The following is a 12,815-nucleotide window of genomic DNA, read 5'->3' as shown; positions in this document are numbered from 1 at the left end:
ATTCAGATTAATTAATAATACTATAAATACGTAATTTGCAATATGTAATTTTTGATCGTCCGCGCATCGCGTCGCACTAGAACTATTTTTATAGCTTCTTTAGTGTGAAAGTTACTATTGAATTTCTTATCGAATAAATAAAATACGGTTGATTGATTTATAAAAATAAGATTTAGGAAATTGCATTATTAAACTTATTAGAAGTTATTATTTATTTTTATTCGAAGTTAATTCGGCATTCGTTACGTATATGAAGTCACGCGTAAACGCGTCGCGACGGTTATAGATTGTGTAACTATCAGCTTAATGGTTATTTGTTCCTTTGCCTTCTATGTAAACACCCAAGCGGTGTATTTTTTATAAACACACTTTTAAAAAATTTATAAAAATATAAAATTATAAACGTAGTGAGTTATATATATATATATATCTCGCGGGTGATAGCACGCGACGCGACGCGACGCAACACTACGCGCGCGCGAGAAATATAACAAGAAATGTGACTAAAATTGCGAGAAATGATGACTCGAGAAAGAAACTAAACAAAACTATTTCGGGTTTTATTCTAAGAAATATAATGTTACGTCATTGTTTTTACACACGGAAGGTGAGAAAATTACATAGAAGACGACGATCCCCGCGCGACGAGCGGTTTACGTACGGAGGAAGTGAAGATTCGGACCCTGTTTACGTAGAGGAGATTTAAAATTTGCTTTTGTCTTGTTGCAATAGAAAACGACAGATGGCGAAAGTTTACCACGGGCCGTCCGTCGGCGCTCCCATCATGCTCTGGGGTACTCCTGTCTATCTTCCTGACGTCATAAGCCATACTGGCAGTTTAGTGAATGGAAGGCTAGTCGTGGGGAGGACGTTGAGTTGTGTCCACATTTGGTGTGCTATTTACTCTATCCCATCTTCTGTTGTCGTCCGGTCTTGGGACTAAGGTGGCGACAGCATGCCAAGGCGCAAGCAAGACAGACCACAACGGATGAAATGTAAGTGTTCTTTATATATCCCACTCTTCGTCTCCGCTTCAGCTTGACAAGCTTGGGGGATGGTATGACAGAATGCGCACACACGTTAAACCTGACAGCTTTCGCTCAACTGCGGCTGACGGTTGCCAAGCAACCGGGAAAACGGAATATATTCCCACAGCGTTTCCCGTCTTTAATTTTTGCTCGAATTTCGTCAAAATGTGTAATTTCGAGCCCCTGAAGACCCGACGCTTTGCAACGTAAAGAAACTCTTCGGGAGAAATTTTTTTTATTCCGATTTTTTTTAATATATTATTATTATTATACGAGGACGAAACGGGGGCGTGTTCGAGTTGTTTGGGACGTTCGGCTTTCGGACCGTAACACGATTTTCGGGATTAAAAGAGAAACGGTGTTTGGCTCGATGGGTTGAGGTTGCGATGATTCAGCCTTGCGGTACCGAAGCGCCACCAGCCAACAACGTCAGACGTCAGCTTCTCTTCAATCATCCGCCGGACAGCTGTCACGTGACATGTCTCCTAGACAACCGGTGCTCGTTCGCTTGTCTTGTGAAGAAACGTTTGGTTTTGTCTCTTTTCCTCCCATCCGTAATTGTTCTTACACGAATATTACTGCAATTTAAGCGTTACGGCGCGTAACTCTCCTCGACTTTACCGTTTATTTATTTATTTATTTCGATTTCTCCACACCTGGAATCGCGCGCAAAAATTTCGGGGAAGGGGGGTGTGCGCTCAAAAATTGAAAAACTTTGTCCGGGTTAATCGAGCATCGGATTTTAATTAAAATTTAGGTTAAGGAATTAAAATCGGGGTTGATCTTCCTCTTATAAATTGCTATTAATTGTACACTCGCTAGCGCATTTTAATTTAAAATTATCACTCCCCCCGTCCGTGTTCGGTGTTAGTTAACCTAGCACCGGAGCCGTGCATACGTAAATATTAAAAACGTGTCCAAATTACTACAGGGTCATTTCTTATATATTTACTTCATCAAACAAATGGAATCTCGCGCCTGAATTATTTAAAAGGGGTATTTTTTTTTCTTCTTTCTTTCTTTCTTCTCTTCCTTTCTGAAACTGTATCTAATTCTGGTTTCTAGAATTAGCTCCCATTTTGTGTTGCTAGAAGTTAACACTAGATGTTTAAAAATTTCAGATTAAAACAAAAACAATGCGTTTTGTTAGGTAAAAAATTAATTCAAACCCCGAATTTTTAGGGTATTTCCCTCGTGTTTGTTTAAATTTCCACGTTATAACAGGTTTTTTTTCCTTTTACGTGATAAATATGCCTACATGTTTGGCCGCAAACCAAAAGTTTTGGCGTTCGAAACTTCATTAAATAACAATTCCCTTCGTTAAAAAATCCCCTTTATTTTGGTTTCGTTGGCGGTGTTTACTCGGTTTTGTTACGCTCTTGCAGTGTGTTTGCATCGAATTTCCAGCTACGTGTGGATGCAAATGAAAGATTTAACGGGCGCAATCTGAGATTACGATAACCATCATGTTAATTACATGAAGTGGGATGCTCTTAATGCGTATGACATCAATTGGGTTAGATACACCAGTTAAGTATAAAATTGGGTCAATAACAACGTATAGAGTTCATTAATGCGTAACAACTATTAGACAGAGAGAGAGAAGGAGGCGAAACACGGCATCGAGTGCGCGTTATACGCGGTTCCGCGGTTAATCTTTAAAACGGAATTTGCATCTTTACTTCCCGATGCCATGAAATTCGTCCGAGCGAACGTAATTATCGATTTAATTAATCGACGCCGATTAAATAAATAAATAAATAAATAAACGAAAGAGAAAGTTTTAAAAAGTGAATAAAAACGGTCTGGATATTAAAAGTCCGGGGTTTAAAAATCCGTCAAATTCAATCATTTTTACGGGTCATCTTGTAAATTCCCACGAGAAACATTTACAGAGCGTCTGTGTATTGTTACTACTTTCTTAATTTAGAAGTAGGCAGTTCAAAAAGCCATACTCCGTCGGGCCACCTGCACTCCGAGCACGTGACCCTGGATCCCCCGTCACGTGACATGTTTGCTTTTATTGCCCGGCGTTTTACTTTAAACTCTCCCCACTCCTCCCCCTTCTTAGATCTTTTAAAGCGTTTGCGGCGCAATTCCGGCAAATTAAATAAGTTTCGAAATGACTTAATCGATTATTAAGCATCGATTGTCGTTTCGGTATATAATATAAATTTTTGGTTAATTAACCGTTTATGTATTTGGAGAATAAACTGTTTAGCGTTGTTCCTAAACCGTTTAAGAATTTCATTATAATTTCGTTGATTCTAAAGAGTGATTTAATGTATCGAAGCATTTAAAGTGCAATTAACTTTAATTGTAATTAATGAGAATTAAAACTTTCTGAAAATGCAAATACGACAACTGATTGGTCGATCGTTTTTTTCAAAATTAGCCAATTTCTTGATAAACCCGTTCTGATTGGTCGATCGGTTTTTCAAAAAAATGTATGATTAGCTTTAATTGTAATTAACGAGAATTAATACAACAAACACGACAAGTGATTGGTCGAAGGGTTTTTCGAAATTAGCCAATAATCGTTGTATTTTGTTTGATAAAACCCATTGATTGGTCGATCAGTTAATTCGAAACTTATTAAGTACTTTCATTGGCTGGATGTTTTATATTGAAAATTATGAGTAAATGTTTAAAACTTTTTTTTTATGTCTTTAAAAATTTTGAAATTGATGGATTTAAAAAATTTCAAATTTTTAACCAATGAGCTTGCATTAAACAAAGGAAAAAATGGATATAAGAACTGTTATGTTTTTAATTTCGCGAAGTTATAATAATTTTTGAAAGATAATTGCATTTCATTAAATTGCTTCTGTAAACTTCGTTCTAGAGATAATTTAATTTCCTGGAAATTAGCAAATAATAAAATATAAATTGTAATTCAATAAGAATCAATCGATTAGTTTTATTTTTGAATTTCGAATTAAATAACTGATTAAATCAATTATTTCCATTAAAAAAATGAAATTAAGCTTTTTAATGCCTAATTTTAAACAAATTTTTGGCTCTCTTTTTTTTTTTAATTTTCTCTCAATTTAATCATTAAATGTAAATTCAATTTAAGCGGTCGAAAACGGCGATTATTGGCTAATTTTGAAAATTGATTGACCAATCAGCTGTCACGTCGTTATTTTTCAAAAATTACAATCCTTATTAATTACAATTGAAGTTAACTACATTTTAAAAGTTTCGATACATCCGATTACGCTTGAGTTAGGCAAAATTATAATAAATTATCATTAAATCATTAAGTACGAAACCATTAAAATTACGCTCAATTATATTGTAATTTGAACAGTTTGTTAGAAAAAAAATTCAAATTTTTTCATGACCTAAATCACCGAATAGATTCTTTTTTTTTTTTTTTTAAAGATGGCGTAGACAGAGTGGCTCAAAAGTCAGTTAACTCTAACTGAGTTCGAGTAAATTAACTTTATTGTTTAGTTAATTAATTACAGCACAGTTTTCGGAATGGTTAACTGAGTTTTGGACAGCCGTGGGTAATTTCCTAGATTCGAAACTCGAATAAATAAAAATAATTTAAAATTACTGGATGTAATTACAGTCTGTTGATGGTAGTCAGATATCACATATATCCTGCCACCTGTGTTTTACGACTGGGATGAATTAAACACCTGTTTGTGATATTCGTTTATGTTTTGTCCTTCCAGTTCGTATGTCTGCCATGCACGATACGTTATACACATTAATTTGCAGCGTGTATTTTTAACAAAGCAGCTGAATCAATCCGTCTCTAACGAGACGGGGGAAAAAAAATAATATGAAGTCACTCAATCCTATAGGATTGTTACCTGAACAGGAAACTGCTACTAAAAACACGAAACTGCTATCAAAATTACCCATTCTGGTAAATTTAAACCGCATATATTATAATTATTTTGATTTTTTACGGGGTGATATTAACAGGTATTGTGACTAATCTCCTTTCATTTTAATTAGGATAGATCATTGTGTGGATAATGGGGTCAGATCATATAAGTTAGGCTTTGAAAAAAAAAATGTGGTAAACATTCTTTGTATGGCTGTGTTTTTTTTTGAAAAAAAAAAAAGTTATCTTTAACCTGAAAAATAAACATATTCTCGGTGTTTGCTTACAATAACACCGCTAACATAATAATGCCTTCTCGAGATTTGAGTATTTGAAAGTAGAAGAGAGCGATGACAAATAGGGCTGGAAAGTGGAATATGGATAAGTGACATCTGTTTGTGGTTATGCTACTGTAGTCGTATCCGGTGTTTCATAATAGATCTCGCATACATATTCACCACAGGATCCTACACTAGATTCGCCGAACGTTTCCTTTTTTATCGAATGTTTCTCGTTTCGAGATCCTCTCGAATCGAATTTTTCTACACGCATCTTGCCACTCTTCACTATTGCTGGAAATTTACTAAAATTAAAGTAATTGTGTACAGTACAAGTATAAAAATGTTACACGTTACTCCAGTTATTTCGCTTTTTTTTTTTTTTTCTTTTTTGCTTTCTGTTTAGAGAAAAATAACTAGTTTTATATTCGAGTTTCCTCTCCTGTACGAGCTTCCATTGTTTTCCAATTGGGAGAAAAAAAAGAAGAAAAAAGTCGAAAGTAATTTTGTACATGTCGTGAGGACGTACAATCAAAATGACATATCTTAGGCTCTACATTGTACCTCGTGTAATTTATAACTGTGAAGCTATTGCCGTATGACTCATAATACTTGACCGACTGACTCACTTCCATCGTTTCTTCCTACTCAGAAGAGATTCATCAACACGATAATTTTTTTTTATTTTAAATTTATTTTTAATTGTATTAATCGTTAGATAATTAACGAGACGTTAATTAAATGTAATAATATTTAATGTAATTTGAATTGAATTCGTTTGGGGTTTTTCCTGGTCGCGTCGTTACTTTCGAATTTAAACAAATAAGCGTGGTTAATGTTTAGCGTATGACGTCACACGTACTGTACCTAATACGTGTCTGTTGACTTTCAGAACGTCACGTGTGGCCGTCTCGAATCGACTCGGAGTTTCTAGAAGTGATGACTGATAATTAGGAATTTCTGGAATGGTAATAAGGATCGGCCCTTAATCTTAACGAAAGATTCTTTCTGGATTTCGATTTTATCGACTCGGAAAAATTATTTTGGAAATTATCTAGTTGCATTCTACCGTTTCCGGTGGAAAATTCCGATTATATCACGTGTTTTTACTAGTAATTAATTGCAGAGAAGTTTTTCAAATATTTCGTTAATAGGAAGTTTTCTGCATCTTCTATATCTAGAACATAAAAAAGAAAGGAAAGAAATGCACAGTTTGAGTAAGATTAAATAAAGCAAAATATTTCTAAATCTGATTAAAAGAGCCAAGAAAAGGAAAACCTTAAATTGAAATTTCGATAAAGGATAAAATTCTATCAGATTAACCCTTTTGTAAACCCGGAAATGGGTTCCGAATTCATCCCTCGAATACAATTTTCTACAATGAAACTATAAAACTCTTTAGAAGTAACCAAAAAAACTCGTGTTATTTTTAAATGATAATTCAATTTAGAAAGTGTTGCATCATTAAGAAGTAATTAAAATTTGATAAATTGTTCCCTCTATAAAAGGTCTCGCATTAAATCGAGAGAAGATTTTTCGTAATTTTTGCATAAAATATAAATTATGAAAGCCTTCTTTTTCATTGTGTCATCACATTGGAGCTATGAGAAATCAAAATTTTTAGTTAATTACCAAAAAGGAAAACAAGCAGAAAATATATATTTAAAAAAAAACAACAGTAAACTAATGACGATTTTCTGAAGTGTCATCATTAACTAATTAGTAATTTAAAAAGAATTTGCCAGTTAATATAATGTATAATTATATAAACTAGTAAATAATCAGGATATATTTAAACAACATGCAAAGAACCGCATCAATAATTTGAAAAGGTTCCAACAAAAAGAAAATTTGTAAACTATGCTACAGAATTGTTATACCTTAATCAATAACATTTTGATAATTTATTAGATTTAGAAATAAATAAAAAAAAGAAGTAACTCCTTATAGATTCCTGGAATAATGAGATTTCAATCAGGAAACTAATTAGTCGAGCTGAAGAAGATTTTTAAATCCATTTTTGAATTCTTTACAAGTCGAACGGGTGGATGAAGCGGTATTATACAAAATTCAAGTGGTAGATATCAGTTTGGTAACGTAGAGTGACACCGTTAGTTTCAACGTGTCACTCGCTATGACCACAACTCGGCAAATCGGAAGGTGACAAGCCATGATGGATGGACGCGACCTCGACATGCCCCTAACCCCCTTTGGTGCGTGTCACATAAACAGTCCGGTTGCCAATCGACTGCATCGAGAGACGAACAACACTAACATTAGCCTATCTACTGTAAATCCGTTACGATAATACAATATATATATATAGCCGGGTGCAGTATTGATAGCGTAAATTCTTTGCACTGTTTTACCAGCGTGTCCTTTCTTTCTAATTTATAAATGCAATTTTCGGATGCAGTCGATTAATGAAACGTTTACTTAATCGATTTTTTAACTCTAAAGGCGAATTTCTTCACCAAAAAAATTATTTAATCGATTATTTTCACCTCTAACCCGTTGAGTATCGATTCAATTATATGATATGGAATCGAGTTTAAAAAATGGCGTTAATTAATTAATTTATTTATTTATGTCTCTTTCGGCGATCGTTTTATGAAATCGTTTATATTAGTCGATTAATAAGATTTAAAACAGTTAATATTAACCATTTAATAAGGCCGCTTAATGTAATTGATTAAGCGAAAATCGATTAAAAAGACTTAATGAGATTTCATTCCGTAATCGATTACGTAAGTTGTAATTTGATTTACAACATCTTTAATCAGTTTTATGATTATTTGACGTTTTGATCAACAGTCCGAAATAATAATTTAGTAGGAGATTCTGGTAAACTTTGTCTAGATTTAAATATTTTAATTGAGTTTTAGAATATGTCTTTTTTTAAATACGTTTCTGCTTTAAAGATTTTTAACAGATTACTTAATCGATTAATTCGATGTATTAATACAATTGTGTAACGTACGATTAATTTTTCGGGCTTAAATCGATTAATCGAACTGGCACATTAACTCGAAACTCGATAGCTAAATCGTTTACCAAACCAATTAACGATCGAGTTTCCTCGAAAACTCGATTAATGGCATCGTCGGGGAATCGATCATTTGAGTAAATATTCGATTCCTGACGTAAACAATACATTTGGATACTTGAAAAGTTAATTAAACAAACAGTAGGAGGGCTAATACGTATTTACTCAATTATTGTTGATTGTTATCTGAGTAAATAATCGATTCCCCGAAATAAATTATTTACTCAAGTAATCGATTACTAGCGTAAATTATATACTCGATTATTATTGATTGAGGAATCGATTATTTAGTCAAATAATCGATTGAGGAATCGATTATTTAGTCAAATAATCGATTTCTCAATCGAGTATTTGAGTAAATAATCGATTTCCCGAAGTAAATTACTTACTCGAGTAATCGATTACTGGCGTAAATAATACAGTTGGCCATACGAAAAGTTAATTAAACGATAGACGTAATGGCATTACGATCTGCGTAATCGATTAAACAACTTTGTAAACATTCGATTATCTAGCGGAGTTTGCAAGTTTCGTCCCTTTTATAATCGATTAAACGGGTTTAGATAAACGGTCTTTATTGGGTCTCGCCTATTTTGAAATTTTCGGAAACTTTTGTATAGAGATTGTCAAAAGTTGGAAACGGTGAGAAATTTGGAAAGAAGTTCCCCCCGTAAAATTCCCACCGGTGAACTATAAATCAAGCTTGTGGGGGATGAAAAACTAAACAACCCTTCCCACCTGAATTCTGTCTTCGGTCCGATAAGACCTCTTGGGGGATCAGAAGTTGGAGAAACACGCAGAGAATAGAAATTTAACTGGGAGAACGAAAATGAGGAAGTAGGGGTGGAGAGGAAAATACATCAGTTCGCTTAATCCAGGTAGTTGGTCTAACAAACGCCATCTGGAGATCGGTGTTGGAGCAACAATCGCACAACAGCAACTTCTATGATTTATAGCACTTCTCTATATCTGGCAATCTACAAGAGCTCATTATCAAGGATGTTACCATGGTTACGGAGCATGCGCCTTGTAGGAAAAATTCGATCCTGTGACGACATTGCGACGTCTCCGGCTGGCTTCGCAACACTTCCGGTCTGTATGCCCCTGGTGTGGGAAAGGCGAGTTATTTTTAAAAATACACCAGAAAAAAACTGAAAAATTTCTCTCCCCCCCTAATTTTCTTCGGAAGGGGAGAGACGAGAATATTAATCAAAGTAATCATCGTCTACCTTGGCGGGGAGTAAATTCTCATCTAGGTCGACTGACATGGGCGAACGGACGTTATTTACGGTCTGGATGATGCAATACGGACAGACAATCCCACTTCCACGCCCAACGGAGAACATCGAAAAGATAGGAAGGGCAAAGAGTAAAAATGGAGGAAAGCAAACTGCCGGCCGGTCACATGACATCACCTTGGGAACTCCGCCTCCATAAATCAGCCCAAACCACACCACACGCCACGTGACTGGCAGTGAGTTATGGGGCGCATCCGGTCCTTCTTTGGGTAACTACATTATTCACCAGATTTTCATCTAACCGGCTATACAGTGTGGATAATAATAGTTATGGGCGGATAACGGATACTAAACATAGCTGGCATTATCTAGCAATCGTTGCGAACCAAGCAAAACCACTCGGACGAATTTACAATTTATTATTAAAGTAATTTAATTATTTTAAATCGATATTTAAGAAATAAATTGTTTTAAAAAAATCCAGCGATGGGTTTCGTAATAATAGTAGTATCCTCTCTAAGCAGCAGATGGAGCCACGGTTAGGTGTGAGGCTCGAATATCAGTTATTAATTTGTCAAGCGCGCCGATGGAAGAAAATGGAGGATGCAAATTCCGTAGTATAAGTAAAGGATAAATGACGTATAGCGCTGTAATCGAATTTATTTCGCACGGCATAAAATGATGCGTTAATTACGAATTGATTAATTATTAACTTCGGGACTAACCATGGCCGCTCTGCTCATTAAATCGTGCGTTTACTGCGACTTTTAAAACTTCTTAGAGGTCGGGTTTCTCATCCCCTAGCAAAGCGGAACATCCAAGGTCGTTTCAAGGTCGATGTACTCATGACCTATTGAGCCAGATTACAATTGGAGAAGATGGTTCCGTTTTTGTGTCATTCCGTAAATACATTATAATACCCAACTTCATTCGAAAGTATTGTAAAAAAAACGGAGGGGGGAGAAAATCTCCATCGATTTCGGATGGTCGCCGGCGCAAAAACTGTCGAGTTAAACGAATACTATACGTCTAATTACGTCACCAAAGTTTAAAGTCCCGGTTGTTACGACTTGACAATCATACCGAGCTCCATTAGACAAGATGGGAAATGGAGTTTCCATGACAACCTGCAGCCTTGAGTGAAGTGTATTGATTGATCTGTTAAAGTCTTTCTTCCCCCCTTCGTCCCTTCTTTCCCTCAAGGGTGGAAATTAGGCTGGCGTTTTCATTTGTATGACAAGAGGATCGCGCTTCCGATTGTCGTGATTCTCCCGCTTAGAACCAAAACTTTAGACCTTAATTAGAGTTATCCAAAGAGATTGGGGTTAATTAGAGTGATGCTACCGAACGCCCGCGTGTCGCTCCTTTCCCTTTTTTTTCCTTCTTTCACCTTTTTTTTCGTGTTATCGAAATTTGCGCTCCGCTTAAGTTTAGTTATCTATAAAATTTAAAAAATGGAATTTATGGTAAATGTATCGCAATTTAACGAGATCGAGGGGAAAATTTTTTCTGGCATTGCTTGCGGTTTTTATTAGTGTTGCAGCGTTGAAAGTAACTCTGCGATTTTCGTATTTAAATGATATTCACAATAAAAATAATAGCTTTTCGATATAATAATCTCTTTTTCGTGGTTACTTTTTGTATCAAGATTACTTTTATTCATTCAGAAAGTCATTTTTTGGAATTTTAAACTTTTAAGTTAAATGATTTCTGTAACGCATTTTGCTGGAATGGGAGAGGGGTGGAAACTTATCACGGTAGCATTTTATATAATAACACTGTACAGGTTTATAATAATAATTAGTGGTGTCTCGTTATAGAGACTTAGATAAATCATTTACAATATTAAGACTTTATTATGTACTGTACGTAAAAATAACAAGGAACTGCTCGCTAAACTGGGTTGTCGCTGTATCGAGATCCCACTGTTTACACAAATTTAACTAATTAAATGCTGTGTGTTAGGTGCAAAATGTTTTATAGTTAGCATGTGCATTCTCGTGATACCGAAATACTTCGACAGCTGTTTTAAATTTTGAAACAACAAGACTTTAGTTTTATTGCATTAGCGCTAGGTCTGTGGTAAAATGCTCATATTTGTGTAAAGAAAACATTGAATGATACCATATTGATCGTCATTGTCCTTGAATTTTCGTGAAATAAATAGGTGTTTATTTTGGTTAAAAATAAGTAAAATGGAGTTTCGACCCCATTGAAAAGCGTTTGAACTTTTTTAAAAATCTGTGTGATTTGTAGTGTTATATAATGAGATTGTTGCAAAGGGTGGATTAAATCGAAACTGTGCAAAAGCTATAACTTTTTAATAAGAAAAAAGTTAGGTTAACATATAAAGTTAAATGCCCGAAGGCAGGAATGGACCACATTACTATAGATCTGCTAGTGGATTTACTAAAGATACGATAGAGGTAATCGTTTCTGTGAACGGAAATGGATCTGTGCTAAATCTTTTAGATATGAAGACAAATTTTGTAATAATGAAAATGTATTCATTAACTATCACACAGTATTTAATATACATTCAAATAAAACCATATGCTATTTTTCAATACTTTTATCTACATCATCAACTCCCATCTAACTCTGCCGCTCGCTCTCCTTATCGACAATGATTACCCCCAACCAACTTTACTGGATCCGCCCTGGAACATGCTCTAAATAGGATTGTTCTTTTTTTTTCTCTCTTCAAGCAGTCTACTTATTTCTAATTGATAAGATTGTTATTAACGCTAAAACTAGAAATTCGGAGTATTGTGTTACATTTCATGTCATAATTAGGCTATTAGCCTACTTATTTATTAATGCAAGAAATCTGCAGCAATTCTCGTATACTGAAGCTTATATTCTTCATAAATCTGAAAACAAATAAAAGTATTTTTTTTATTTTTATACATATAATAAAATAGTAAAAAAATAAACAGTAAAATCGTCATTAAATCCGATCCTACTGAAGATGCACACGATCCCCTTTATCTCCTCACATCGTCCATCTTTAATCACCAAAATTTAATAGCATCAACCCCACTAATACAAAAACCTCCATGCAAAATTTCAGAAATTTTCGACAAAAAGCACAGGAGTTATTAAGCTTCAAACAGGGCAAAGCTTTCTCTGTGTTATATATAACAGAGCCGAAAGTAAATAAATTAATTGTAATATAAGAATAATATTTTAAAAAATGGAAGTCAGTTCGAAGTATTTTACTTATAATTACTTAATTCTTTACATATACACTATTCTCTTGACGGTAGCTTTTTAAAGACAGACAAATTTGCAACACTAGTGTCGATGTTATTTTTACATCTTGTGTATGCGTAACTGTCATTTATGTAATCATTTTCGCTAGAGTACTAAAGGACGTGA

General features: G+C 34.5%; 1 protein-coding gene across 1 annotated transcript in view; it reads left to right on the top strand.

The window, feature by feature from the left end:
- Nucleotides 1-574: 574 nt before the first annotated feature.
- LOC111630071 (protein tiptop-like) overlaps nt 575-12,815 on the top strand; it is a 28,406-nt gene continuing 16,165 nt past the window's right edge. Inside the window, exon 1 of the mRNA XM_023374089.1 lies at nt 575-995. Coding sequence (XP_023229857.1) covers nt 956-995 — 40 coding nt within the window. The 5' untranslated portion in view covers nt 575-955. The remainder of the gene's footprint in view (nt 996-12,815) is intronic.

The sequence above is a fragment of the Centruroides sculpturatus genome, unplaced genomic scaffold, assembly GCF_000671375.1.
Source record: "Centruroides sculpturatus isolate CEXI.00-Female unplaced genomic scaffold, Cexi_2.0 scaffold599, whole genome shotgun sequence".
NCBI lineage: Eukaryota > Metazoa > Arthropoda > Arachnida > Scorpiones > Buthidae > Centruroides > Centruroides sculpturatus.
Note: the sequence above shows the minus strand (reverse complement) of the source record. Positions and strands in the feature narration are given on the sequence as shown.